This window comes from Callithrix jacchus, chromosome 15, assembly GCF_049354715.1.
Source record: "Callithrix jacchus isolate 240 chromosome 15, calJac240_pri, whole genome shotgun sequence".
NCBI classification, from domain to species: domain Eukaryota; kingdom Metazoa; phylum Chordata; class Mammalia; order Primates; family Cebidae; genus Callithrix; species Callithrix jacchus.
Genome location: NC_133516.1, coordinates 11,200,320 through 11,227,146, shown reverse-complemented (window position 1 = coordinate 11,227,146; position 26,827 = coordinate 11,200,320). Strand labels below are relative to the sequence as shown.

The 26,827-nt window shown below is 39.8% G+C and overlaps 1 protein-coding gene across 6 annotated transcripts in view; it reads left to right on the top strand.

The window, feature by feature from the left end:
• The window catches only part of DCUN1D1 (defective in cullin neddylation 1 domain containing 1), a 44,683-nt gene extending 27,120 nt beyond the window's left edge, over positions 1 to 17,563 (top strand). For all 6 annotated transcript variants that reach the window (XM_035274601.3, XM_078350233.1, XM_035274599.3 and 3 more), the window contains 3 exons: positions 11,749 to 11,831; positions 12,349 to 12,445; positions 14,775 to 17,563. In XM_035274601.3, coding sequence (XP_035130492.1) covers positions 11,749 to 11,831; positions 12,349 to 12,445; positions 14,775 to 14,854 — 260 coding nt within the window. In that variant the 3' untranslated portion in view covers positions 14,855 to 17,563. The remainder of the gene's footprint in view (positions 1 to 11,748; positions 11,832 to 12,348; positions 12,446 to 14,774) is intronic.
• The last annotated feature ends 9,264 nt before the right edge of the window (positions 17,564 to 26,827 follow it).

Genomic DNA, 26,827 nt, shown 5'->3' with positions numbered 1-26,827 from the left:
CATATTTAGAAATGTACAGTATTGTAATATGATTAAATTTAATGTGAATGTCACATGTTGATAGGGACTTAGCCTGTTTTTTAGTTAAATCTCCATCCTTTATTGGAGCATAAAATAAATGCTGTTTTAGGTAAATATGTAGTTTTGATACTGAATCTTAGTTCTTATTATATGTGGTAAAAATTGAGCAAAATTAAATTTTTATAGCTATTGGATATATTAATACGGTAAATTGGAATTTTAGTTACGGGAAAAATGGAGAAACATTAAAGCATTATATTTAAAAATTATGTTTATTGTTATCTAGTAAGTATTGATCTTAAGAAAAAATGTTTTTTTTGTTTTTGTTTTTGAGATGGAGTTTCGCTCTTGTTACCCAGCCTGGAGTGCAATGGTGCAATCTCAGCTCACCGCAACCTCCGCCTCCTGGGTTCAGGCAAGTCTCCTGCCTCAGCCTCCTGAGTAGCTGGGATTACAGGCACGCGCCACCATGCCCAGCTAATTTTTTGTATTTTTAGTGGAGACGGGGTTTCACCATGTTGACCAGGATGGCCTTGATCTTTTGACCTTGTGATCCACCTGCCTCGGCCTCCCAAAGTGCTGGGATTACAGGCGTGAGCCACCGCACCTGGCCGAAAAAATGTAATATTTAATGGATGTAGAGTTTTTGTTTTGTGAGGTGAGCATTCTGAAGGTCGATTGCACAACAATGTGGATATACTTCACACTGCTGCACTGCACACTTCAAAACGTCAAGATGATAAACTTTATTATGTGTATTTAACTACAATGAAAATATTATTTAAGACCCCCTGCCACAACCATACAGTGTATAATACAAAGAATAAACTCTAATGTGGAATATGGACTTTAGTCAATAATAATGTATTCATATTGTTTCATCAATTATAAAAACTCTACCACACTAAAGCTAGATGTTAAAAATAGTAGGAACTGACTGGGGAGGAGAGAGGGAATATGGAAATCTCTACTTTCTGCTCAACTTTTTCATAAATCTAAAAACTAAAAAAGTCTATTAATTAAAAAAAAAAGTTGAGTAAGAGACAAATCACACTTTGTTTTGTTTTGCTTTGGTGTTAGGTATCAGGAAGTGTCATGACTTGCTTATTTGTAGAGTTTAATTAAAAAGAAAACAGTTTTTTTTTAATAGCCTTTCTAAGAGTTCACAGGGCTCTTAAATTACAAGACTTGGCAGAGAGGAATTAGAAGATCATAGGAGAAGAGGTAAGACGCCCAGAACAAATTGGCAGAGAGCGACAGCGACAGCACTGCGGTTTGTTTATAAATAGCTGTGCTAATTAAAATGAGAACTGGTGTTTTCCATGTTTTTTGTTTTTCTGTTTTGTTTTTTGATGCAGGTCTTGCTCTGTTGCTCAGGCTGGAATGCAGTGGTACGATGCTGGCTCACTGCAGACTTGACCTCCTGGGCTGAAGTGATCCTCCTGCCTCAGCCTCCCGAGTAGCTGGAACTATATAGGCAAGCCCCATCATGCCAGGCTAATTATTTTATTTCTTGTGGAGATGGGACTTGCTGTATTGCCCGGGCTGGTATTTTTTCACTTTCTATAACCTTATTTCTTAGAGGGTGCTTCCTCTATTGCCATCTGCTTTAGTAATCTGACTTAATTTTTTTAAAAATTTGTTTTAGATATAGGATCTGGCTCTCTTGCCTAGGCTGGGGTGTAGTGGTATGATCGTTGCTCACTGCAGCCTCAGACTCCTAGGCTCAAGTGATCCTCCTGCCTTTGCCTCTGGAGTAGCCAGGACTACGGGCGTGTGCCACCATGCCTGGCTAAGTTTTAAATTTTTTGTAGAGATAAGGACTCACTGTGTTGTCCAGGCTGGCCTCAAAACTCTTGGCCTCAAGTGATCACCCTGCCTTGGCCTCCCAAAGTCTTGGGATTACAGGCATGAGCTACTGCACCCAGCCTATTTCTGATAATTGCCTGAATCTTAAATTTGAAAGGGATTTCGTAAGTCCTCTATAAAATTTAACCTACCCAAAGTAGCATCCTGACTTGATGCTCATTCAGCTTCTCCCTTTGAGCATGCAGCGACTGGACACACATTGTTTTGGGAAGTGGCCCATTCCTATCACAGAGCAGCCTTGTTACGCCACAGTTCCTCCTTACTAAGCTAACACTTTTGTCTTAGTACTTCCACCATTATTCTTACACGTCTTCCAGTGCAACATAGACAAAGGCTAAAACGAAAGATCCACTAGCAGTTACCCTTTGTTTTTTTCCAGGCCAGCATTCTGGTTATTTTAACTATTCTTTTTACAGGAGACATTTTTTTATTCCCGCCACTCTTCCCTCAAACACATTTCCAATTTCTTTCAAAATAGAGCCCATAAAGTTGAACATTGTATTTCAAAAGGAGGCTATTTAATGTAGAATACCATGGATCTGTTATTTTTTGTGAGACTATTCATTCTGTTAATTTGATCAAAGATTATTTATGTTCTTTAGCAGCCATACCATTTTTAGGGCCATACTGAACCTTTTTTTTGTTTTTTTTTTTTTGAGACACAGTTTTGTTCTTGTTGCTGAGGCTGGAGTGCAATAGCGTGATCTCAGCTCACCACAATCTCTGCCTCCCAGATTCAAGTGATTCCCCTGCCTCAGCCTCCCGAGTGGCTGGGACTACAGGCATGCGCCACCATGCCTGGTTAATTTTGTATTTTTAGTAGAGATGGAGTGTCTCCATGTTGGTCAGGCTGGTCTCGAATTCCTGACCTCAGGTGATCTGCCCGTCTTGGCCCCCAAAGTGCTGGGATTACAGGCATGAGCCAATATTGAACATTCATTAGACTAAAGTCTATGGGTCATTTTCTTGTGGGCTCTGGTTCAGCTGGAATCTTAGACCTCTACAATTGATTTGAACATCATTTGTTAAACATTTAGTCTAATACTTAGGAATAATTTTATAGTGTTTTGAGTATGATCATCTATATAATCTCATTTGGTTCTCATAACAACCCCTTTGGGCTAAGTAAAACCATGTTATCTTCTCCATTGTGTAGATGAGGAAACTCAGCCAGAGAGACTGATTTGTTAATAAAGTCACCTGACTGGAGAGTTGCTGGACTGGAACTGACTACATCTCAGGCCTTATGCCTCCATATGCAGTGTGGTGGTGGTGGTGTGCTGTGCTACCTGTAGCTGTCTCTAAGTAGAAGTAAGACATTGTGGCTTTTGCCTGCTCCTGGTGAGGGGCGATTGTGGTTTCGGGGAAGAGCTCCCAGAAAGGCAACATGCCTCATTCCAGGCCTCAGAAGCACCAGAATACATTTACCTTTAAAAATGACAAGATTACCCAGTGCTCACACCAGTAATCTCAGCACTTTGGAGGCCGAGGCAGGTGGATCACTTGAGGTCAGGGGTTCGAGACCAGCCTGACCAACATGGTGAAACCCTGTCTCTACTAAAAATACAAAAATTAGCTGGGTGTGATGGCAGGCACCTGTAATCCCAGCTACTCGAGGGTTGTGGGGGGTGCTGAGGCAGGAAAATGGCTTGAACCTGGGAGTCAGAGGTTGCAGTGAGCTGAGATTGTGCCACTGCACTCCAGCCTGGGCCATAGAGCAAGACTGTCTCAAAAAAACAACACACGCACACACACACACACACACACAAAATTCATGATGGATTATGTCAGCACTCTAAAGAAGTTCTTGAGTGGCGTGTAAAATATAGCAAATACAAACCACTATCAAAGCCTTAAAAATGTGTTAAATGTTTACAACAGACGTTGGAGGATTCATATCACATTACGTGCAGACCACGTGCCTATGAACTTGAAATTTGTGCAAAATGTGGAAAGAAGACATTGCTATTCTGTTCAGTGAAGAACCAGGCCAATCAGAAAATGCTGAGAATAATCTAAGTTCCAGCCATAGAAGAAGCTGCAGGAGAAAAGAAGAAAGTGATGATGATTTAGATTTTGATATTGATTTAGAAGACATAGGAGGAGACTGTCAAATTAATTAATATCACTGTATTAAAAATCAGTTTAAAGTAGCCGGGTGTGGGGGCACATGCCTGTAATTCCAGCTACTCGGGAGACTGTCCGGAGAATTGCTTGAACCCAGGAGGCAGAGGTTGCCGTGAGTCAAGATCACACTCCAGCCTGGGCAACAAGTGAGACTCTGTCTCAAAAAAAAAAAGACAAGAATGTGAAATTCTGACTAACTTCTGACAATTTCACAAAAGATACTATGAAACCCTAATGAGGAAATCAGAAAATGCTATGGAAAAATAGACAAATTTTAGACATGAGCGATAGAAATTATGTATGATGTATTACCAAATACCAAACTAAACCAGATTCAGAATTGATGGTTGTATAAGAAAAGAACTAAGTCATGTAAAAATAAGATGACGTTATTACATTGCTAGCCTCAAAAATTGGTCCTCAGTAAGTGCCTTTTGGTAAATGATCTCAGGTAAATGTCTCATAGCAAAAGCCTCATTGCTTATGTTTGCTTGTTATAAAGCAAAAGCAGCATTTTCAAATAATGTCTAACAAGTATATATTTTTATTTGTATTTTTATATACCTCATCACATTGTTTTTACCATTTTTCTTGAGAAATGTGCATACAGAAAAAAATGCACAGAATTTGTATAGAGAATGTAATGAATATAAAGGAAAGTTCATGCATTGAGACAGCCAGGGGAAGAGACTGCCAGCATCAGAAGATGCCAGCGAGGCTCTCGCTCAGCAGAAGCTCATCTTTCTTCCCAGAGTTGGAAATGATTCTGAACTTTGATAATCACATTCTTATTTTTTTACTAATCGTGTTTGTGTTTCTAAACAATATAAATTGGATTTGTCTGGGTTTTTAACTCTTTTTATTTTGAAAAATATCAAACCCACAAAAAGTTTGCAAAATAGTTCTCTGAACTTTTGCATTTTCTTCCCTTGGATTCCCAGTTGTTAGCATTTACCATGTTTTCTTTGTATCTCGATAGACGGATGGACACACAAACTTTATTTGGTGAACAGTTTGAAAGTGTGGGAAAACTGGTTTTGAACCTTGTATGAACAGACTTCTATATATGTTATTTTGTATCTTTTTCATTGTTATAAAATGTGAGATTGAGTTAAAAAAAAAAAAAAGACATTGTGAATAGGATTTTTTTTAACTGTCCTCTATGAGAAGGAATTTGGTTCAAGTGAATAGGATTTTTAATCACCATTCCGTCCTCCCTAGTGAGCTGGCAACATTTTGTTTCTCTTAGGGACTAGGATTAGATCTGGTCTCAGTTCATGTCCTGTTCATCCTGCATGCACCTGATGATGTGTTGTGAAATCCCGTGTTATTCTTGTCCATTCTCTTTGAAAGAATAACGTGGGGAGTATCTCTGTTTGCATTTCACATTTTACTGTAAGGACTTGAAGATTTATTTTCCCAGGATCTCAATTTTTTGCAATGCTGTTTGTTACTAGGACTTGCTTATCTCTTTTTCTCTATATTTTCCTTCCACTTATTTTAACTGGTGTTGCTTCTTGATACCTTGTCACTGACTTCATTGTCTTTTCCAATACTGCTTTAGAATCTAAAATGACAATTCTAAATGATCTAAAATAATGATAATAGTAAAGAGGGATATGTTGTTTGCCTGGTAGTAGTATAAATGCTCTGTGTATATAAACTCATTTAGTCCTTAGAAGAGCCCTGTAAGAATAAGTACTATTGTTATCTTCATTTTAAATTGAATCACGGAGAGATCAGCTCAGTTGCCCAAAGTCACTGAATGGGTGGTAGAGTAGGGGTTTAAGAGACTAAAACTCATACTCTAAACTATGTTAAACCACCTCTCTCTAGCTAAGCTGTTCTCTTCGTTGCTTAGAAATACATTTCTAAAGGGCATCTCTTTCCTATACCTGTGACAAATTGACATTTTATCCTTGTTCAGTCTTAATGTATTTCAACTCTTAGTTATAAATTATTAATCTTTCTAAGTTAAACTCTTTCTTTTTTATTCAAGAACACTTGACTGCTTACTCTGAGAGCAAGAGTCAAGAGCGTCTTTAGTCTGTCTGGGGTAGTTTGCAATCCCTTCAAAAAGGTTGTAGTTTTCGAGCCTTGAAGAATGAATGCATGTTTTCAAGACCAAAGGAACAAAGAAATGATTTTAGGTTGAGGGCCTAGCATGCTCACTTGCTGGGAGGTGAAGGAATATTCCACCTTTGAGGAACTGCAAGTGAGTTCATTTGACTAGAAGTGCAAATTTTATTGAAAAGTAATTGGAAATGATGGAAGAATTTTAACATGGAAGTGACATCAGATTCATGCTTGAAAGGTCCATCTCAAAGCACTATGGTCCTCTGAAAGGAGTGAAAGGTGGGCTAGAAGAGAGATTGGTTATGGAGCTGTCCCAGTGATTTAGTTAGAAATGAAGAACATCAGGCTGGGTGCGGTGGCTCAAGCCTGTAATCCCAGCACTTTAGGAGGCCGAGGCGGGTGGATCACGAGGTCAAGAGATCGAGACCATCCTAGTCAACATGGTGAAACCACGTCTCTACTAAAAATACAAAAAATTAGCTGGGCATGGTTGCATGTGCCTGTAATCCCAGCTACTCAGGAGGCTGAGGGGGGAGAATTGCCTGAACCCAGGAGGCGGAGGTTGCAGTGAGCCGAGATCGCACCATTGCACTCCAGTCTGGGTAACAAGAGCGAAACTCCGTCTCAAAAAAAAAAAAAAAAAAAAAAAAGAAATGAAGAATATCCTAACATAGACCTTCCCAGTGGGGGTGGAGAAGAGACAGATTTAAAAAGTCCTTTGGGGCTGGGCGCAGTGGCTGAGGCCTGTGATCCCAGCACTTTGGGAGGCCAAGGTGGGTGGATCATGATGTCAGGAGTTCGAGACCAGCCTGGCCAATATGGTGAAACCCTGTCTCTACTAAAAATACAAAAACTTAGCCAGGCTTGGTGACACACACCTGTAATCCCACCTACTCAGGAGGCTGAGGCAGGAGAATCGCTTGAACCCGGGAGGCAGAGGTTTCAGTGAGCACCGATCACGCCACTACACTCCAGCCTGGGTGACAGAGTGAGACTCCATCTCAAAAAGACCCAGCACAACCACCACCAACAAAAAACGTGCTTTGGTTGATTGCGTCTGATGAGGAAGCAAGGAGTCTTAGGGATTATCAACACTTTCAGGACACATTTGGGAATTGGTGGGTTTTTGTCATTATGACCTAAGGTTTCTACTGGCCATGGGAAGGGGGAGCAGGGGTTTGGAGGTAGAGGTGGTGCTAATGAGAAGTAGTGTTTCACTGAGAAATACCATAGAGGGTGGTGACACTGAGAAGGAAGAGCAGGTCTATAGAGACAAGTTAGGGTTCAGTTTGAGCGCTGCGGAGTTTAAGTAGTTCATGGGTACCAAGTTGAAGATGTCTTCAGGCAGTTAGATAAATGGTCTAGAATACAGAGATTGCTTTCAGGTTTAGGGGCTGTTGGGGTGGTTGAATATGTAACGTGAACAATGGCATAGGTTTGAAAATCTGAGGGAAATTAGAAAAGTATGACACACATTGTTAGAACACACCAATATTTAATGGGTGAATGGAGGAAGAGGAGCACCAGGAAAAGAAAATGAGAAGCCTTGATGGAACAGAGGGAAATCATTAGAGGGCTTAGCATTGAAGCTGACGAAGTGACAGTTCTATCAGGAGGTATGCTCAATTCTCTCAGATACTGCAGAGGAGACATCAGAGTATTCATTTAGTAACCAGAGGGTCTGATGACCTTCAGAGTTTCATTTCATTGGGGTGGATGACAGGTAGACTTTGGTTAACAGGATTAGAATGTGTGGGAAATGAGGAAACAGTACAATGAATGTAGACTATAAGAAATTCCTTCTTTTTGAACGTGTGTGTGTGTGTGTGTGTGTGGTTTTCTTTGGGAGGCAGGCTTGCTCTGTCACCCAGGCTGGAGTGCAGTGGCACAATCATGACTCACTGCAGCTTCAGCCTCCTTGGCTCTGTCGATGTTCCTGCCTCAACCACTCGAGCAGCTGGGACTACAGGCATGTGCCACCATACTCGGCTAAGTCTTTTGCTTTTTAGTAGAGACCAGGTCTCACTGTGTTGTTCAGGATTACAGCCTGAACTTTCAAATGCTATGTGCGTACATGCTTGCTTTTGTCAAATTCTTATTTGGTATATCCGCTGACAAATGGGCATTTATAGGCGTCACATGGTCTGTATTTATTTGAATATTTCATTGTCATCCTTATTTTATACAAATTAGTTGAAAAGGAAAAACATACCTTAGCAATATGCTTAGTTCTCATAAATTTAACGCATTTAAAGTGAAGGGAATTAAGCACACTAATAACAGCAAATACTTAGTCTCAACTGAACATTTATGGCACTTAAACCAGTATGTTGAGTTGGTAAAGAAAACAAAATTAAAACAACCTGGAAGGAATATTGGATATGGGGCTTTATAGATTGCATAGATTAAAAGGGAAGTGCCATTAGAAATTAGTGTTGCGTATTTTTTTTGGGGGGGGGGGGGATGGATTTTTGCTCTTGTCGCCCAGGCTGGAGTGCAGTGGCACGATCTTTGCTCACTACAGCCTCTGCCTCCCAGATTCCAGTGATTTTCCTGTCTCAGCCTCCCAGGTAGCTGGGATTACAGGTGCCCACCCACCATGCCTGGCTAGTTTTTTTGTATTTTTAGTAGAGATGGGGTCTTACCATGTTGGCCATGCTGGTCTTGAACTCCTGACCTCAGGTAATCCACCCAACTTGGTCTTCCAGAGTGCTGGGATTACAGGTGTGAGCCACCATGCCCAGCTGGTGTAATCTGTTTTTTAGTTCTCTTAAAACATGGGCATCTAAATTTGATTTTCAGACAAATTATGTATAAAAATAGAGGATTCTCAGTGCTATTTCAAGATTATCTCTGAAGGGAAGGAGAAAGAGGGTATAGCCAGTGAAGGTGGTAAGAGATCCAAGAAAGATTTTTAAAAGATAAGTGATAACTTGAGTATGTTTCTTTGTGGAGTTAGAAATGCCAGAGGACAAGGTCAAGTTGGAGGTGTAGAGCGAGGGGAAAGTGAGTCAATAGACAAGATTCCTTAAAGAGGCGGATGGTGTTGGGTTTAGAATAGAGGCACAAGGGGCTTCTCCTTGGATTGAAGAGTTTCTTCATTTCTGTTGAGTTTGAAGGAAGATGGTGATGGATTTGAAGGTAAGTACATTTGTACGTGAAACCACAGGAAGGTTGTCCACTTAGCAGTTTCTGAATGCCTGCTGTGTATTTCAGTCTGCTGGCTGAGGAGTATGTAGTCTCCATCGTTGAACAAAGTTAAGGTTCAGTCTTGCAGATTTTCAGCTACTGTATGTGTGTCCGTGGATGCCGGGGGTGGGGTGGTTAGGTATTGCTTTTTTCATGTTGCTGTGTTGTTTGTTTGTAAGAGATCTCACTCTGTCACCCAGGCTGGAGTGCAGTGGCATGATCATAGCTTACTGTAGCCTTCATCTCCTGGGCTCAAGAGATCCTCCCACTTCAGCTTCCTGGAGTAGCTGGGAACACAGGCATGCACCACCACGAACGGCTAATTTTTAAAATTTTTCGTAGAGATGGGGTCTTGCTGTGTTGCCCAGGCTGGTCTTGAACTCCTGACCACCTCAAGCATTCTTCCCGCCTCAGCTTCCCAAAGTGCTGGGATTATAGGCATGAGCCACTACATGCAGCCTATAATTGATATCTTACAAATCATCCGTTTTTGACAGTGAATTAGTGTCAGATTTACCCCCCACCTTTTTTTTTTGAGATGGAATCTTGTTTTGTCCCCCAAGCTGGAGTGCTGTGGCATGATCTCTGCTCACTGCAACCTCTACCTCCTGGGTCAAGAAATTCTCCTGCCTCAGCCTCCCAAGTATTTGGAATTACAGGTGCCCATTACCACACCCGGCTCATTTTTTTTTTGTATTTTTAGTAGACAGGGTTTCACCATGTTGCCCAGGCTGGTTTCGAACTCCTGACCTCAAGTGATCCGCCTGCCTTGGCCTCCCAATGTGCTGGGATTACAGATGTGAGTCACCACGCCTGGCCTACTCTTTGTTGCTTTTTTTTTTTTTGAGATGGAGTTACGCTTTTGTTGCCCAGGCTGGAGTGCAGTGGTGCGATCTCTTCTCATTGCAACCTCCACCTTCCGGTTTCAAGCTGATTATCCCACCTCAGCCTCCCAAGTAACTGGGATTACAGGGGCACACCACCATGCCCAGCTAATTTTTGTATTTTTAGTAGACATGGGTTTCACTATTTTGGCCAGGCTGGTCTTGAACTCCTGACCTCGTGATCCACCCACTTTGGCCTTCGAAAGTGCTGGGATTACAGGTGTGAGCCACCGCGCCCGGCTCTTTATTCCTTTTAAAAATTATGGCCAGGCGCAGTGGCTCAAGCCTGTAATCCCAGCACTTTGGGAGGCTGAGGCGGGTGGATCACGAGGTCGAGAGATCAAGACCATCCTGGTCAACATGGTGAAACCCCGTCTCTACTAAAAATACAAAAAATTAGCTGGGCATGGTGGCGCATGCCTGTAATCCCAGCTACGCAGGAGGCTGAGGCAGGAGAATTGCCTGAACCCAGGAGGCGGAGGTTGCAATGAGCCGAGATCGCGCCATTGCACTCCAGCCTGGGTAACGAGAGCGAAAGAGCGAAACTCCGTCGCAAAAAAAAAAAAAAAAAAAAAATTCGAGTAGCACTTGCACCAATTTTTGTCTTTCCTAGTCTCTCATGATTTCTCAGATTATGAAGAATGGTTTTGAGATGTCATCTATTAATAAAAAGACTTAAGTTACTTAGGATGTAAGTTTTCTTGTGCTGGAGAAGTAAATTCACCCATAAAAACTAGATACTTTCTTAATTACTTTAGTTCCCTGAAGGAGATCGCGGTTCTCTGCCACGGGATGAGTGTGGTTCTCTGTCATGCAGCATTACTGCCTTCTCTACCCTTCGCTGCTCCATGCCCCGTTAAAAAGTCGTTTAGATTGTCTTCGACAAACTTTAAAACATTCTTCGTTTCTTAGGAATTTTAAGTTTTAGATGCATATTTTTAACGGTCTCTTTGTGGTCAGGATCAGTCAGTAAACAGTTTAGAGCATAAGATTACTTAGGATTGAGTAGCAGTCCTTCACTTCCAACCTGTGGACGAAAAAGGTAGACGTCCAGAATTCTCAGCAGGGGCCAGGTTTGCCCTCAGGTGATCTTCGGCAGTCTGTGGAGGCATTTTCGATTCTCACCAGTGGGAGTTGAGTGAAGCTGCGACTGGCATCTAGTGGGTGGAGGTCAGAGACATTGCTACATTTCCCACAGCACACAGGACAGCCCCTAGACAGAGTCATCTGGCCTAAAATGTCGGAAGTGCCCAGGTGGAGAAACCCTGGTTATAGTAACCAGTATTTGAACACTTGTGAGCCAGTGTGCTTAACTGCATTGCCTAATTTACAACACGGAATTCCCCTGTGAGGTAAGTGGTATCATTTTTGCCCTAAAGGCCCTGGTCATTTTTGAAGAAGGAGGATACAAATTTGGACTCAATTCGTTTAGGATTTCTGATACATAGGTGTTCCGGTCACAGGCTTTCTGTTTTTGGGCTTTGTTTTGTTTTTGTGTGTATTTTTGTTTGTTTTTATTTTTATTTTTGGAGGGACAGATACTCATAGCATTTAAGTATATAATGTATTTTTAATATTTCAGATCTAGAAATGGCCATTGCCTACTGGAACTTAGTGCTTAATGGAAGATTTAAATTCTTAGACTTATGGAATAAATTTTTGTTGGTAAGTTCACTGTTCTGCAGTTTGCTGTTTTCTCTAAGATTCTGCCGTTTCAAGATAATTTTTTTTTTTTTTTTGAGATGGAGTTTCGCTCTTGTTACCCAGGCTGGAGTGCAATGGCGCGATCTCAGCTCACTACAACCTCCGCTTCCTGGGTTCAGGCAATTCTCCTGCCTCAGCCTCCTGAGTAACTGGGATTACAGGCACGCGCCACCATGCCCAGCTAATTTTTTGTATTTTTAGTAGAGACGGGGTTTCACCATGTTGACCAGGATAGTCTTGATCTCTTGACCTTGTGATCCACTCGCCTCGGCCTCCCAAAGTGCTGGGATTACAGGCTTCAGCCACCGCGCCCGGCCTCAAGATAAATTAACATCATGTGTTGGATATGGAATGAGAAGCTTGATTCCCAGCATTTTGTTACACAGATGTTTTGCATTCTTGTATTTAGAATTGTCCAAACTTTTTTCCAGCTCTTTTTGGTGATACAAATGTATTTTGTTTTTGTTTTTTTAAATAGGAGCATCATAAACGATCAATACCAAAAGACACTTGGAACCTTCTTTTAGACTTCAGTACAATGATTGCAGATGACATGTCGAATTACGATGAAGAAGGTAATGAAAATTTTGGCCACACCAACTTTTTTTAACCTGCTGTTTATCTCTTTTTATCACATACCCCTGAACTTCTTATGTACTTTTGTTTTCCTCAGAGTTGGATTTCCCTCTTCTGAGCTTTTTTTTTTTTTTGAGACAGTCTCACTCTGTTGCCCAGGCCTGAGTGCACTGGTTTGAACATGGCCCGTTGCAAGCCTTCAATCTCCTGGATTCAGTGATCCTCCTGCCTCAGCCTCCCAAGTAGCTAGGACTACAGGCATGTACCACAATGCCTGACTAATTTCTTAATGTTTTGTAGAAGTAGGGGTCTTCCTATCTTGTATACCTGGCCTCAAGCAGTCCTCCTGCCTTGGCCTCCCAAAGTGTTGGGATTATAAGCATGAGCCACTGTGCCCAGCTCCAAGCTTTTTTTAATACTCTTCTGAATGTATGAAATGCCTTCATACATTTACCAGTCTATATTCTTCTGCTTCCTTCAATTCCAGCTCAGTATTCATGTCTTCCAGAAAGGCATGAGTTAATTTTTTTTTTTTTGAGATGGAGTTTCGTTTTTGTTACCCAGGCTGGAGTGCAATGGCATGATCTTGGCTCACCGCAACCTCTGCCTCCTGGGTTCAGTCAATTCTCCTGCCTCAGCCTCCTGAGTAGCTGGGATTACAGGCACGCGCCACCATGCCCAGCTAATTTTTTGTATTTATAGTAGAGATGGGGTTTCACTGTGTTGACCAGGATGGTCTCGATCTCTTGACCTCGTGATCTACCCGCCTTGGCCTCCCAAAGTGCTGGGATTACAGGGTCGAGCCACTGTGCCTGGCCAGGCACGAGTAATTTTTATCCATATTTTAGGTTTTCAGTTTACTCTAGCACCTTTTTACTTCTTAATGTGTTTTTATACTTATTTGCATTTTTTTCATTATCTGTTAGTCTTCTGTGTAAGCTTGATTATAAACTCCTTAAGTTCAGTGACTTTGTTTTGTTTTTTTTTTTTTAATTTTAGAGACGGAGTCTTGCTCTGTTGCCTAGGCTGGACTGCAGTGGCACGATCTTGGCTCACTGCAACCCCTGCCTCCTGGGTTCAAGCGATTCTCCTGCCTCAGCCTCCTGAGTAGCTGGGATTACAGGTACCTGCTATCATACCTGGCTAATTTTTTGTATTTTTAATACAGACAGGGTTTCACCATGTTGGCCAGGCTGGTCTTGAACTCCTGACCTCATGATCTGCCCGTCTTGGCTTCCGAAAGCACTGGGATTATAGCTGTGAGCCACGGCGCCTGGTTTTTTTTTTTTTTTTTTTGAATCTTACTTCAGCTGCCTAGTATAGTACTACCGGCATTCAGTAAATAGTCACTGGTTGAATTCTTTTCTGCTCTTTCTTCATGTATGTATAAAGGTGGCACTACCATTAACTACTAGGATGTGGGCTTTTATTTTTCCACATGTGGCAGTGATTTACGTTGATTTCTTCATACATATTTCCCTAGCCCCACTTGAGAAACAGTGGGATACCTGATGGAGCTATTTTTTTGAAAAACCCCTATGATCTTGGTGTCTTTAAAAGTGTCCTGGAATCATTAAGGCTAATCAAGGACGATGTTATTTCTTCATTTTCATTGTCATTTAGAATCTTCCTTAAAAAGTGAACCGTTTAATCCTGCATATGATGGTGCCTTCTGCTAGGTTTTACACAAAAATGAAGAGCTTTCTGACTTGGGGATGGGCATGTGAATGGGTAGAGGCATACATATATGCAATTTTCACCTTTTACTTATGTATCAGCATGAAATAGGATGGAATTCCACACTTCCTGTTAATTTCCTTTGTGAGAATGCCACAGGGTGCTGGAAAATGTGTTTTTCCTCTCATGCCTTCAGCACTGGGTGCAGGCTGTCGTATCATGCCCGTCCTTTGGCGGCCAGTTTTGACCAAAATACAACAGAAAATTGCACAGTCAATTTCTGCTGGCTGGACTGAACTGAAGATCAATCCTCACAATTCAGACAGAGGGTTGAGACAAAACTTTAAGGATACATTGCCTGACTGCAGTGGCCTTCAGAAAATCATATTATTGATTGGTTGCCAGACAAGTTATTTTTTATCAGGGAACAACCAAATGTTGGAGTAATGAATCACACGGAATATAAGGAATATTTGGGGTAAAAACTCCAAAAAGTTTGAGTTTTGAAAGACTTAATCATTGGTAATAGATAAGAATGATACACTTTAATGCTTATGTGAGGAAGTCTTAAAGAAAAGGATTCTACTAAAATGTTAGCCTTATTTCTCTTTTCTTTTCCCTGCTTTCTTTCATATTTTTTCTTTTTTCCAGGAGCATGGCCTGTTCTTATTGATGACTTTGTGGAATTTGCACGCCCTCAAATTGCTGGGACAAAAAGTACAACAGTGTAGCACTAAAGGAACCTTCTAGAATGTACATAGTCTGTACAATAAATACAACAGAAAATTGCACAGTCAATTTCTGCTGGCTGGACTGAACTGAAGATCAATCCTCACAATTCAGACAGAGGGTTGAGACAAAACTTTAAGGATACATCTTGGACCATATCGTATTTCATTCTTCTAATGGTGGCTTGGGCTTGTCTTCTAGTCTGGCCGCTCTAAACATTTATAATTCCAACATTGTGGATTTCATCTTCTATCTGTGGACCATCCTAGTTTATTCTCCCATAAGTCTTAGAAGCTTTATGGTGATTATTTTGAGGTTTTCATTCTCGCATAAAGCACAATGCTGTCTTCATCAGAAAACAGTTGGCATAAGAATTAAACATATGAACATCACAAAACAATTTATAAAAACTTCTTAAATCCACGCTTTGGGCTAGTTGCAAAGACTATGCTAATAGCACTTCCGATGAGAGGGGTCTATTTAAGTGTACTGGATCTGGAATGGGGTTTTGGTTTGGGGGGAATATTTTTTTTCCTGGCAAATCACATGTGTTGTTGATGTGACTAGAGTATCTGATGAAAAACAATGTCAGAATAACCAACGTGAAGATTTTTTAGGGTAACTTGGTGCCTACCTGAAAAATGTATTGTGTTTCAGACTCTTGATTTCAAAAGGTTCCGCAGAACTAGTCTGTGCTTACCTTACCCATGTTGATATATCATTGCCCTACAGGGAGCTTTTATTTAGCAAATGTCTGCATAATGTTAGATTCTACTCCTGTCTACATTATGCACTACATAATTGGACTTCATCATGCTTTTGAAATGCTTATCTGCCTGTCACATAAGTTAAACTATTTAATTTGTTTTGAATGCTTCGGATTGCTACACAATACAATATTCTAAATTTAGGCATGAGGGTTTATTTTTTGTTTTTACTTTTTTTTTGTCATCGCACTATGGAACACAAATGAAATTCTCTTTAATTTATAAGACGATAGTAGAAGTAAAATTTTGAAAATGGTTGGATGAGCCATGAAGTTCAATCTTGATGATATAGGTACTGCTCTTTCAGACAAATAGTCCATTTTCGATGACTTCTTATTTTGTTGAAATTGCTTTAACTGCTAATCACTGTGGTTGCCAAATATTTACTTTAGGAGCAAAGATTTTCAAACAAGCATACATGATGCAAAATACCAATCTGGCTTCTAGTCTCTTTACTGTTTTTGTTTCACTCAGATGAGCTCAGTTTTCTCATCAAAGCAGAATGCTATCTTGTATGTATTATTTTCATTACAAGACCCATGGGCTGCTTTTATGCTGAAAATGGTCATTTTTCTGTTCACTTACTGATATGTGAAGAGGGTTTTTTGCTTTCTTGAACATTTCCTCAAGGCAGGCTAGAAATGCTATACTTCAAATGGTAGGTGATTATGGTCTTTTGATAGGAATAGATTGTCCTTGGTATATCCAGGTACTCTCTCTAAGGTCTAGGGTTGATATTAACAAAGGAATGTACTTCAGAATAGCAGTACGTTTTATGCAAACATGATTTTAAGAAACAATGACCTATTAAAACTGCTTTTTATTTACATGATTTTGAAATAGACTAGAAAGCTTTCCCTATGGACATATTAATATTCAATCATAACTAATTCATGAATGCAGTTTTACCAAAAGAAACATTTGAAAATTTCTATTCAAGCTACTGGAATTGGTTATTAAAACAAAAAGGAAAAAGAGTAATCCTGCTGCTTTCAGTGTTTCCCGAGTTCATTTTTGTAAATATAAAGAGGAACTTCAATTATGAGAAAATTTTAAAAGATATATATATCTATATATCTATATATGTACTGTTTCCTGTCTTGAAGATTTTGAGTGATGGTTGTTTTCAGATTGATTAATTCTCATATGCTGTGTTTTGAAATGAGATCCCATTAGCTTTTTTTTTTTTTTTTTTTTCAATATAAAGTGTTTTCTTTAAAAGTCTGATATTGGTTCGTGGCCTAGTGCCTTGGATTTTACATATTTTTCTTTTTAAATGCAAAACCTTTTCAACAAAATAGTGTTTGTCATCAGGTTGGTACTAAACATTTATAATTACTGTGTAATTATAAACAAAAATACATAAAGCTTTGAATATAATTATGTAGCATAAAAGTTAAGGTTGTTCACTATGATGGCATCTTAGAATTAAATGACTTTTACTAGGGCTGAAAAGAGAAGACTGATTTAATGTGGTATGATTATTCTGAAGATGAATGTCTGGTTACAGGGAATATTTTGTACTAAAAAATGATTACACATATGGCTGTGTGTGTTTGAGTCTGTGTCTGCGAGAGAGCCGGAGAGAGAGAGATTGACAGAAAGGGAGAGACACACACCCCCACTTTGAATCGCTTTAATTCTTAAGTGTTTCAGTCCTCATTTCGGTCAGCTCCCCATGCTGATTCTTTGTTTTCAACTGAACCATAGGTACAGTTTCCTTTTTGCCAAATGTCAAAAAGGTACACATTTTAAAATGTAATGCTTTTTCAATAGTAAAATGTATAAAATTAGAAGTGCCCACATATTAAAAATACTTGAGATGAAGATTATCTTTAGTGAATATCATCTGCATATCTCTGTAAGTTCAACTGTGTTTCTTACAGTCCCTGTCGTATTACCAACAGAGGCAATAAAAGCTTCAGTGAAATTGCCATGACTAAATCTTTTCACATATTTCAGTGTATTTTTTTATAGATTTCAAATATACCTGAAAACTTGTCCAGGAAGAATAACTGTTCATGGAGAGCGTTGTAATGGCATGTTTTAGGGAGAAAGGACATGCCAGGTCTTGTTTACCGCATTTAAAATGTTTACAACTCTGTGGGGCTGCTTTATTAACAATACCGTCCTTGTCTGATAAGGCATTGTAAGTACATATCCTTCCTTAGACTTTTAAAAAGCTTTAATGAGAGAAAGTAAATTTACTCAACGAAATAACCTGAGAAACCTTTTACTTAGTATCTTTACTGGGGAATTCTTATTTAAGCAAGGTACACTATTTTTTTCCTCAGAAAGACTTAAGTGTTCATTTATTTTTTATTTGATGATAAGATAGTAGTAGCTAACTTAATGTACACTTTGCTTAGGTTTTGAAACATGTTACTGTTAAGACTGCGTATTGTAAAACTTCTGTAATTTTCACATACGAATGACAGGAGAAAGTTAAACTTAATTGAAGGCACTTTGGAATAAAAGGAAAGTGATGCTGGGGAAATTTACCGTGGTTCACAAAGTATGCCTTTGTAAAGCGGGGTCAGCTTTTAGCAAGAGTTAATTTATGCAGTTCTAAATGTTAGATTGTGTATATTTCATAGAAAATACTTACCTGGCACCTCAGCAGTTTTCTTTAAATGTTACCTTATACTTTTAACAGTATGATTTATATTGAATACTTAGATGTTTTCATAAGATTTTATCAAATTTGATAATGTAATGATAAAATGTTTTTAAATGTGGACTATTTAACATATAAATGAGGACACAAAACCTGAATTGTGATTTCTACATAATGTGGTAATTAGGGTTCGAATTATGAGTCATGATTTAATTGATTATAAACGAGGATATTTCTGAACTCTTTACTGCCTCCATTTTTACAGTCATAATACAGCAATAATTTTTATTTTTATTTCATAGAACTGTGGTGAAGTTATTTATCATGACACCTTTATCTTTGACTTCTGAGGGAACGGGGTGTGTATTTGGTAGTTAAGATAAATTATAAAATTCCTGACAGTACAGATGCCCTTTTCCAGGTTTCTCTTTGCTGTTTGTTGCCATTTTTCTCAACTATTGGCTTTATTTGTACCTGATTTCTGGAGGCAAATAGTGCTACTTTTTCAAACTCGTAATACAGTTACATAAATGATTTTACCAGAGCATTCTTGCTATCTTATTTTCTTTCCTACCTGTTGAGAAAGTAGCATTTCTTGCTCACCAACTCATTTATTTGACAACTTTTCGCTAGGTTCAATGTTTCCTATTAATGTGTTTTTAAATTTTCCTTTGGTTGATTTTTAAAAATCTGTCACAGGAAAGTTATGATAAAAGATGTGCCACCTTTGTAGTAAGTGGAATTCCCAATAAGTAATGTCTTTATGGAGTTTTAAAGGGAAATTATTTAAAGGGAATCATATTATAGTTGTCCATTTCTTAAATTGAGATTTTAAGCGTGTTTTAAAGTGTATCCCAAGTTTCTGTTTCCTTACAAGTGCTGCATGGTTGTTTTGTAGCTGCGCTGTGCAGAAATCATGTATGTAGCCTGGAATCATTTAGAGCCTTGGTCTTCAAGCTGTAACTTGGGGCTGCTGTCTTTCATGAGGTGGGGCCATAGCAGGCAGGCCCTTTCCACTTCCTTTATAGCTTTCTACTTGTGTCTGTTGTAGGCTGTTAGTGTTTCATACTAGATTTGGTTTTGGGGAATATCGTTAAAAAAACTTTTTAAAAATGATTGGCTTTAGAGGGACTTTTACCTCTTTGGCAAATCTGTCACTAGAATGGAAAGAAATGGAGTTAACTGAAATTAAATGTCAGCTTAAGCATTGAAGGCAGCACTGCCTTGAAAAGAAGAAGTTTGAACCCACAGGGTAAAAACAAAGCCTGATTTGAAACAGTGAAGTGTTTGGAACTAACGGGCAGCATGTGAGTGGCTTCGAACCCACAGGGTAAAAACAAAGCCTGATTTGAAACAGTGAAGTGTTTGGAACTAACGGGCAGCATGTGAGTGGCTTCGAACCCACAGGGTAAAAACAAAGCCTGATTTGAAACAGTGAAGTGTTTGGAACTAACGGGCAGCATGTGAGTGGCTTCGTGAGCAAACAAAAGATACTCATTTCAGATTTAAAAAGTATGCATTTAAATGCATGTTCATATGAATATTAGAGTTTTATTTCAGGTTATGAAATATTGTGAGAAAACCTTCTATCTAATGGAAAACGTGGGCAATACCAAGCAAGAGATTTTTAAAAAGAAATGCTACAGGGCATAAGGTTGGGGGGAAGACAAATTAATGAAATGGCTAAGGGACAATGCTAATGTAAAGAGTTGACAGTGATTTTGTCACATAATTACATGACTTAGAGCTGAAAGAGCAGTATTTAGTGAGATTTAGAGATGGGTGTACTTGGAATCCTTTGAAAGTAACATGTTTAGTTCTCAAGCAAATGCTAATACTCTTAATCCTAATGGTATATTAGACTTCTTTGTGTTGAATATATCAAATGAATGGACTATGAGCCAGAGCTTTAAAATAGTCATTTCTAAAACTTTGTTATAATAGCACTTAAAAAATTGCTTTGTGTAATTTACACACCGTAAAATTCACCCATTGTAAATGTACAATGAATCGGTTGTAGTGCATTTAGAGTTGTGCAGTCCAGTGTTAGAACCTTTCCATCAGCCTCCAAAATTACTCCTGCTGCTCGGCAGTGAATTCTGCTCCTACCTCCAGCCCCAGCAGCCACACTGATCTGCTTTCTGTACAGATTTAGCCTTTGTAGAAATTTCACAGAAGTAGAATCGTGCAGTTAGTCTTGTATATCTGGCATCTTTCACTTAGCATGTTTTTGAGGTTCATCTGTGTTGTAGCATACACCTGCTGTGTGTAGTCCTTTAGCTGCTGATTTCGGGTTCACTGTTTGGATATACCACGTTGTGCTTATCCATTCACCAGTTGATAGACATTTGACTGGCCTACAATTAGTTTTTTAAAATTATGAATAATAATGCTATGAACGTTCATAAGTATGTCTGTGTGGACATGTTTTCATCTCAGATTCCTAGCTGTGGAATTGTCAGGTTGTGTGGTAAATTTATATTTAACGTTTAGAAAACTGCTAAACTTTTCCCAAAGTGTCTGTCTGTACTTTTAGAAGTATTCCTGCCGGCTGGGTGTGGTAGCTCATGCCTGCAACCCCAGCACTTTGGGAGGCCAAGGCAGATGGATCATGAGGTCAAGAGATTGAGACCTTCCTGGCCAACATGGTGAAGCCCTGTCTCTACTAAAAATACAATAATTAGCCAGGCATGGTGGCATGTACCTGTAGTCCCAGCTACTTGGGAGGCTGAGGCAAGAGAATTACTTGAACCCGAGAGGTGGAGGTTGTAGTGAGCTGAGTTTGTGCCGTTGCACTCTAGCCTGGGCAACAGAGTGAGACTGTCTTCAAAAACAGGAAAAAAAAAAAAAAAAAATTCCTGCCACAGTACATGCGGGCTGCAGTGTCTCCACATCCTTGCCAATACTTGTCTTTTTTATTACGGCCGTTCTGGTGGGTATATATTTTATGTGTGTAAGTTACACCTAGGCATCCTGACTCATGTATCTATTGGTTGTGTGATTTGAGTGAGTGTCAAGTGGCCTGAGGGATGTTTGTAAAAGTAGTTACTGTAGACACATACTCTTGGAGGTGGTATTTTCTGTAGCCAGTGACGGCAATAATTATACTTCCAATGGAGGTTTTAGTCCCTCAGTGATGTTTGGTGAGAATAAATGTGTCAGCAAAGAGTGGTGCTGATGGCTGGTGCTTTGGCTCTGTTGTTTGTGCCATTGTTGATTGGCTGCTCGACTATCCTGTGACTGGTGGTGGTAATTCAACTTTGTACATACTGCTGTGCACAGATAGTTAAGTCTTCATGTGAAGTTTCCCAGAGATTTTACTTTCAACATAACTGACCATTAATGACTCTTAGAATTTATAAAAATTTAGTCGATACCATTTAGTTGCTGCCAGCTGCCTGTGCTCTTCTACATAGGAGACATTGGAGTGAGTGCTTTTTAAAAACTTTTAATGGAATATGTCAGGCATATGTCACAGGAGACTAGCATAATGAATTCATGTTAAATGATTGGTTCCTGGCCAATCTTGGTTTATCTATACGCCATTCATGTTCGAACCCTTGTTTATTTCACAGCAAATCCCAGATGGCAAATCATTTCATTTGTAAATATTTCAGTATGTATTTCTAAAAGATAAGGACTGTTAAATAAAACCACAAGTCTGTTATTACACTTAACTGTTAACCATTTGTTAGTGTTAATAACTATCCAGCATTATTCAAGTCGTGTCTTTTTTTTTTTCTTTCCCAATTCAGGTCAGGATTCAATAAGATCTGCTCATATCTCAAATCTTCTAACCAGTGGATCCCCACACTCATCATCTTTGACTTCAAATTCATTTATCTGAAAAAGCAACGATAGCTTTAACCCTTTAAATTTCTGTGCAATTTCAGGCTGGGCGCGGTGGCTCATGCCTATAATCCCAGCACTTTGGGAGGCCGAGGCGGGTGGATCACGAGGTCAAGAGATCGAGACCATCCTGGTCAACAAGGTGAAACCCCGTCTCTACTAAAAATACAAAAATTATCTGGGCATGGTGGCGTGTGCCTGTAGTCCCAGCTACTCGGGAGGCTGAGGCAGGAGAATTGCTTGAACCCAGAAAGTGGAGGTTGCCGTGAGCCGAGATCGCGCCATTGCACTCCAGTCTGGGTAACAACAGCAAAATTCCATCTCAAAAAAAAAAAAAAAATTCTATGCAATTTCAAATTGAAGGTGAAACTTTGATGTACATAATAAAAATATATTCTTACTGGAATGTATTTTTAAAGTTAATGTAGTATATAGTATACCAATAGATTTTCCTTTAACTTAAAAATACAATGTGATTTGTATCCAGAAGTCTTACAACTTAATGAAAAAACAAGCCAATTTATAATTGAGCAAAGGATGTGAATGGACATTACTCCAAAGAAGATAAACAAATGGCCACTAAGGATGTGAAAAGATGCTCAGTGTCATTTGTCGTTAGGGAAATGCAAATAAAAACCACAATGAGATATCCCTTCATGTCCACTAGGATTGCTTTAATTAGATAAACAATAACAAGTGTTGCTGAGGACGTGGAGCCACTGGAAAATTTGAAGTTGCTGATAGGACTGCAAACTGGTGCAGCTGCTTTGGGAAACAGTTTGGCCATTCCTCATTTAGTAGTGAAACGTAGGAGTTAGGGTATGACCGGCAAATCTCCTAAGTATATACTGAAGAGGACTGGAAACAAATGTTCATACAAAAATCTGTGTATTTACAGTATTATTCATAATTGCTAAAAATTGTAAACAACCCAAATGTCCATTAACTCATGACTGGATAAATGCAATCATACCAGCCATTCAGAAGGGAGGTACTGATACATGCTGCAGTGTGCACGGATCCTGAAAACGTGCTCAAAGAAGCCGGTCACAAAAGGGCACATGTTCGATTCCATTTATGTGATATGTCCAGAAAAAGTAAATGTATAGAGAAAAAGATGGGTGGTTGTTAGGGGTTAGGGTTGGAGGTAGAGAACATGAAGTGAGAACAAGTTTCTTTTTGGAATGGTGAAAACGTTCTATAATTAGTGGTGATGATTGCACAACTTTGTGAAAATACTAAAAATTTTAGGCTTTAGACCATCTTATATGAATTATATATCCATAGTGATTTTAAAAAGTAAATGTAGGCATGCATATCTAAAGACGGTACAATGGAACTTCTTTGGAAGCATCAGGAAAATACATAGTTTTCCATTTTATCTGATTTTGGAGGGAGAACTGATTGCATATAGATTGTTGCATTTCTGTTTCGTGCACATGTAGCTATAAATTTTTCCTCTTCAAAATTTCCCGCTTTAAAAACAGGAAGCACTGCACCTTCTAATTTTTGATGAATGGAACTTGGTAAATAACTGAAATAGAAAATCCAGCTGATAACATTGAAGACACTTCTGTCATATCTGGAAGGAGTGGGGGGGGGAATATGTTTTCAGTGGTTTTGAAAGCAGCTAAGGCCAAGCAGACCGTAACTTTGCAATGTTTTCTTACTAGCAGGAGCGTGTGAAGGGGCTGCTCTGCATAGCATTCATGTCTGCGAGATGTCCTGCCCAGCCCACGTTCAGCTGGATGCAGGCACTTTTGGGGCCTCCTTGTACCTCTACTAACCAGCAAGGGAGAGGAGGTTGGTAGTTTCTGTCTACTACTCTTATAGGGAAAATAGTGACGTGAAGTGTTAATACCCTATCTAGTTTACAGGAGAATTTGGAAAGTCTGAATTCAGATGTAATAGAATTGTTTCCTTTGATTTTCCACTTTGAACACTACTTAGCCTGCTTTCTTCCCTTAACTTTTGATAGTGCTATGACTTTATCAAAGGGAGGATGTGTTCTTTAGACCAGCCGTGTCATAGCTGGAATCAATCTGTAGAACTCTCTTCCCTGGATTTAGGTAGCTGGCTCAGGTTTCCTAGCGGGAGCCAGTTCTTTTTAACCAACTTGCTTGAGCTGATGAGCTGTGGCTTTTTCTAGAGGGAAGTCACCCTTGATATTTATATCTGTGAAAACTCAATAAATTTCCAATGCTGTTAAATGTTCTAATTGGCTTTTGCTTGCAATTTATGAATTGGGCAGCTTCTTATCTCAAAATCTACACTGCGCATGGAAGAACAGTCAGGTTTTGTTTTGTCTGTTTGTTTTTGGAACAGAGTCTCACTCTTGTTACCCAGGCTACAGTGCAATGGCGAGATCTCAGCTCACCACAGCCTCTACCTCGCAGGTTCAAGTGATTCTCCCGAGTAGCTGGGATTACAGGCATGTGCCACCACACCTGGCTAATTTTGTATGTTTAGTAGAAATGGGATTTTTCCATGTTGGTCAGGTCTGTCTTGAACTCCTCACCTCAGGTGATCTGCCCGCCTCAGCCTCCCAAAGTACTGGGATGACAGGTGTGAGCCATTGCGTCTGGCCAATAGTTTTTATAAGGTATCTTGAGCAGGAACCAGAAAACAGCATCATACAAAATGCAGCTGGTTAACGTCAGGTTACTTGAGGTTATTTTCCTTGCAAGGGTAGAGGGTTTTTTCTCGCCATGCAGGCTAAAACTGGCCTGTTTGGAGATGTGGCTATTATCTGTCTCTCCTTATTGGTCAGAGGCTCAGATGAACAACTTAGTTTTGGTTTGGTGGCCGGGAACTTTATGATGAGTGATGCCATCTCGGTTTGGTCCGTTGGGTATAGTGCAGGAACCTCATCCAAATCCATGCCTCCTGTAAGTTTCGTTTAACGTTTACAGAACTTGGAAGGGTGTTCCATTCTATAAGTGAAAGTTAACATTTACATTTCAGAAAAGATTCTACATTTATCTCTAGAGGGAGAGTGATTGAGGGAGTGGTTACCTTAAAGTGTTTCCTAAAATCTCATTTATGCATCATTGCCAGCTTCTTTCAGAGGGCCTGTTTGATTCGTGCATTTATTTCAGGGTGAGAGATCCCGGTTTATTTATGTAACTGCTTTGGAAAGTGTCTTCCTCTTGAACCAGGCTGAGGAAGAGTCTGTACATTGGTCTCAAGCCACCAGTGCCAGGATGTGCCTTTGAAGGCAAGTTCCCAGTTACATGGGAAGGCATTCCAGTTCTGAATCCAGATAGTCAGTTTAGCTTTTAAAACTCTGATACGCAGGAGCTTCTCTGATGACTGTTTCGTCGTTTCTGGTAGAGCCTTCTCTCTTCAGAGATCGCAGCCTGTTTTCCACCGCCAGTGGCTTGTTGAAGGAGTATCTGGTTCAGCATGATATCTCCATTTTGATGAGCACTTTGATTCTGTTCAGTTTGAAGAAGACATCCATAAAATGACAATCCACCAAAAAGATGGATCCCTTTGGAAACTGTTAGCCTGTGATGAGAACACTGGCTTCTATGCCTGTTAGCTGTGGGTAGCAGAATCCCATCTTTCTGTTACCTGCCAGCCTTCCTCTGACTGGGAGGCGGGATGTATCAGGGCTTTATGGACAACTTTATTCAAAGTATTTTGAGATAGAAGAGGACCTTACCTGTTTGCTTCAGCTGCTGTTAGTAAAAAACACCCATCTTTATATTGAGAGATCCTTGAGGATATTAATGCAAGTCTGTCTTAGAATGTATCTTTTTGCTGGGTTATAAAAGATTTTGAAAATATATTCTGATCAAATCTTAGATATATATTTTACATGTACTTTTTCCTTGTTGGTAGCTTGTCTTTTCATTTTCTTAATGGTGTTTTTTTTGAGACAGGGTCTTGCTCTGTCCCTCAGGCAGGAGTGCAGTGGTGCATTCACGGCTCACTGCAGCCTCGACCTCCTAGGCTCAAGTGATTTTCCCATCTCAGTCTCCTGAGTAGGTGGGACTACAGGTACGTGCCACCACACCTGGGTAATTTGTAAAGTGTTTGTAGAGAGAGGGTCTCATTATGTTGGTCTTACTGGTCTTGAACCGATAGTCTGAAGACATCCTCTTTCCTTGGTCCCCCAAAGTGCTGGGAGTACAGGTGTGAGCCACCGAGCCCAGCCTTATTTTCTCTCTGAGTTTTATATATGTAGGTCTTCAGTTTAGGTTTCTGATTCAATCTGAGTTAATTTATACATGTGGGATGTGAAGTAAGGGTCTAAATTCTTAATTTTTTTTTTTTTTACAAAAAGATATCCAAATTTTCCAATACCATCCATTAAAAGGACTAACCTTTCCCCACATAATTACCTTCGTACCTTTGTCAAAATCAATTGCCCGTGTGTGTGGGTTTATTTCTGGGTTCTCTTACATTGGCTTATGGATCAAGTCTTACACCTGTAGCACACTGGCTTGGCCACTGTAGCATTATGTTTTGACATCAGTGCTTTAAGTTCTTCAACTTGGTGGTTTTATGCAATTTTTGATCACTTTAGGTCCTTGGTATTCGCATTTTTTTTTTTTTTGGAGACAAAGTATGACTCCATCACCCAGGCCAGAGTGCAGTAGCGTGAGCTCAGCTCACTGCAGCCTCCACTTCCTGGGTTCAAGTGATTCTCCCACCTCAGCCTCCTGAGTGGCTGGGACTACAGGTGTTCACCACCACACCTGGCCAATTTTTGTGTTTTTAGTAGAGATGGGGTT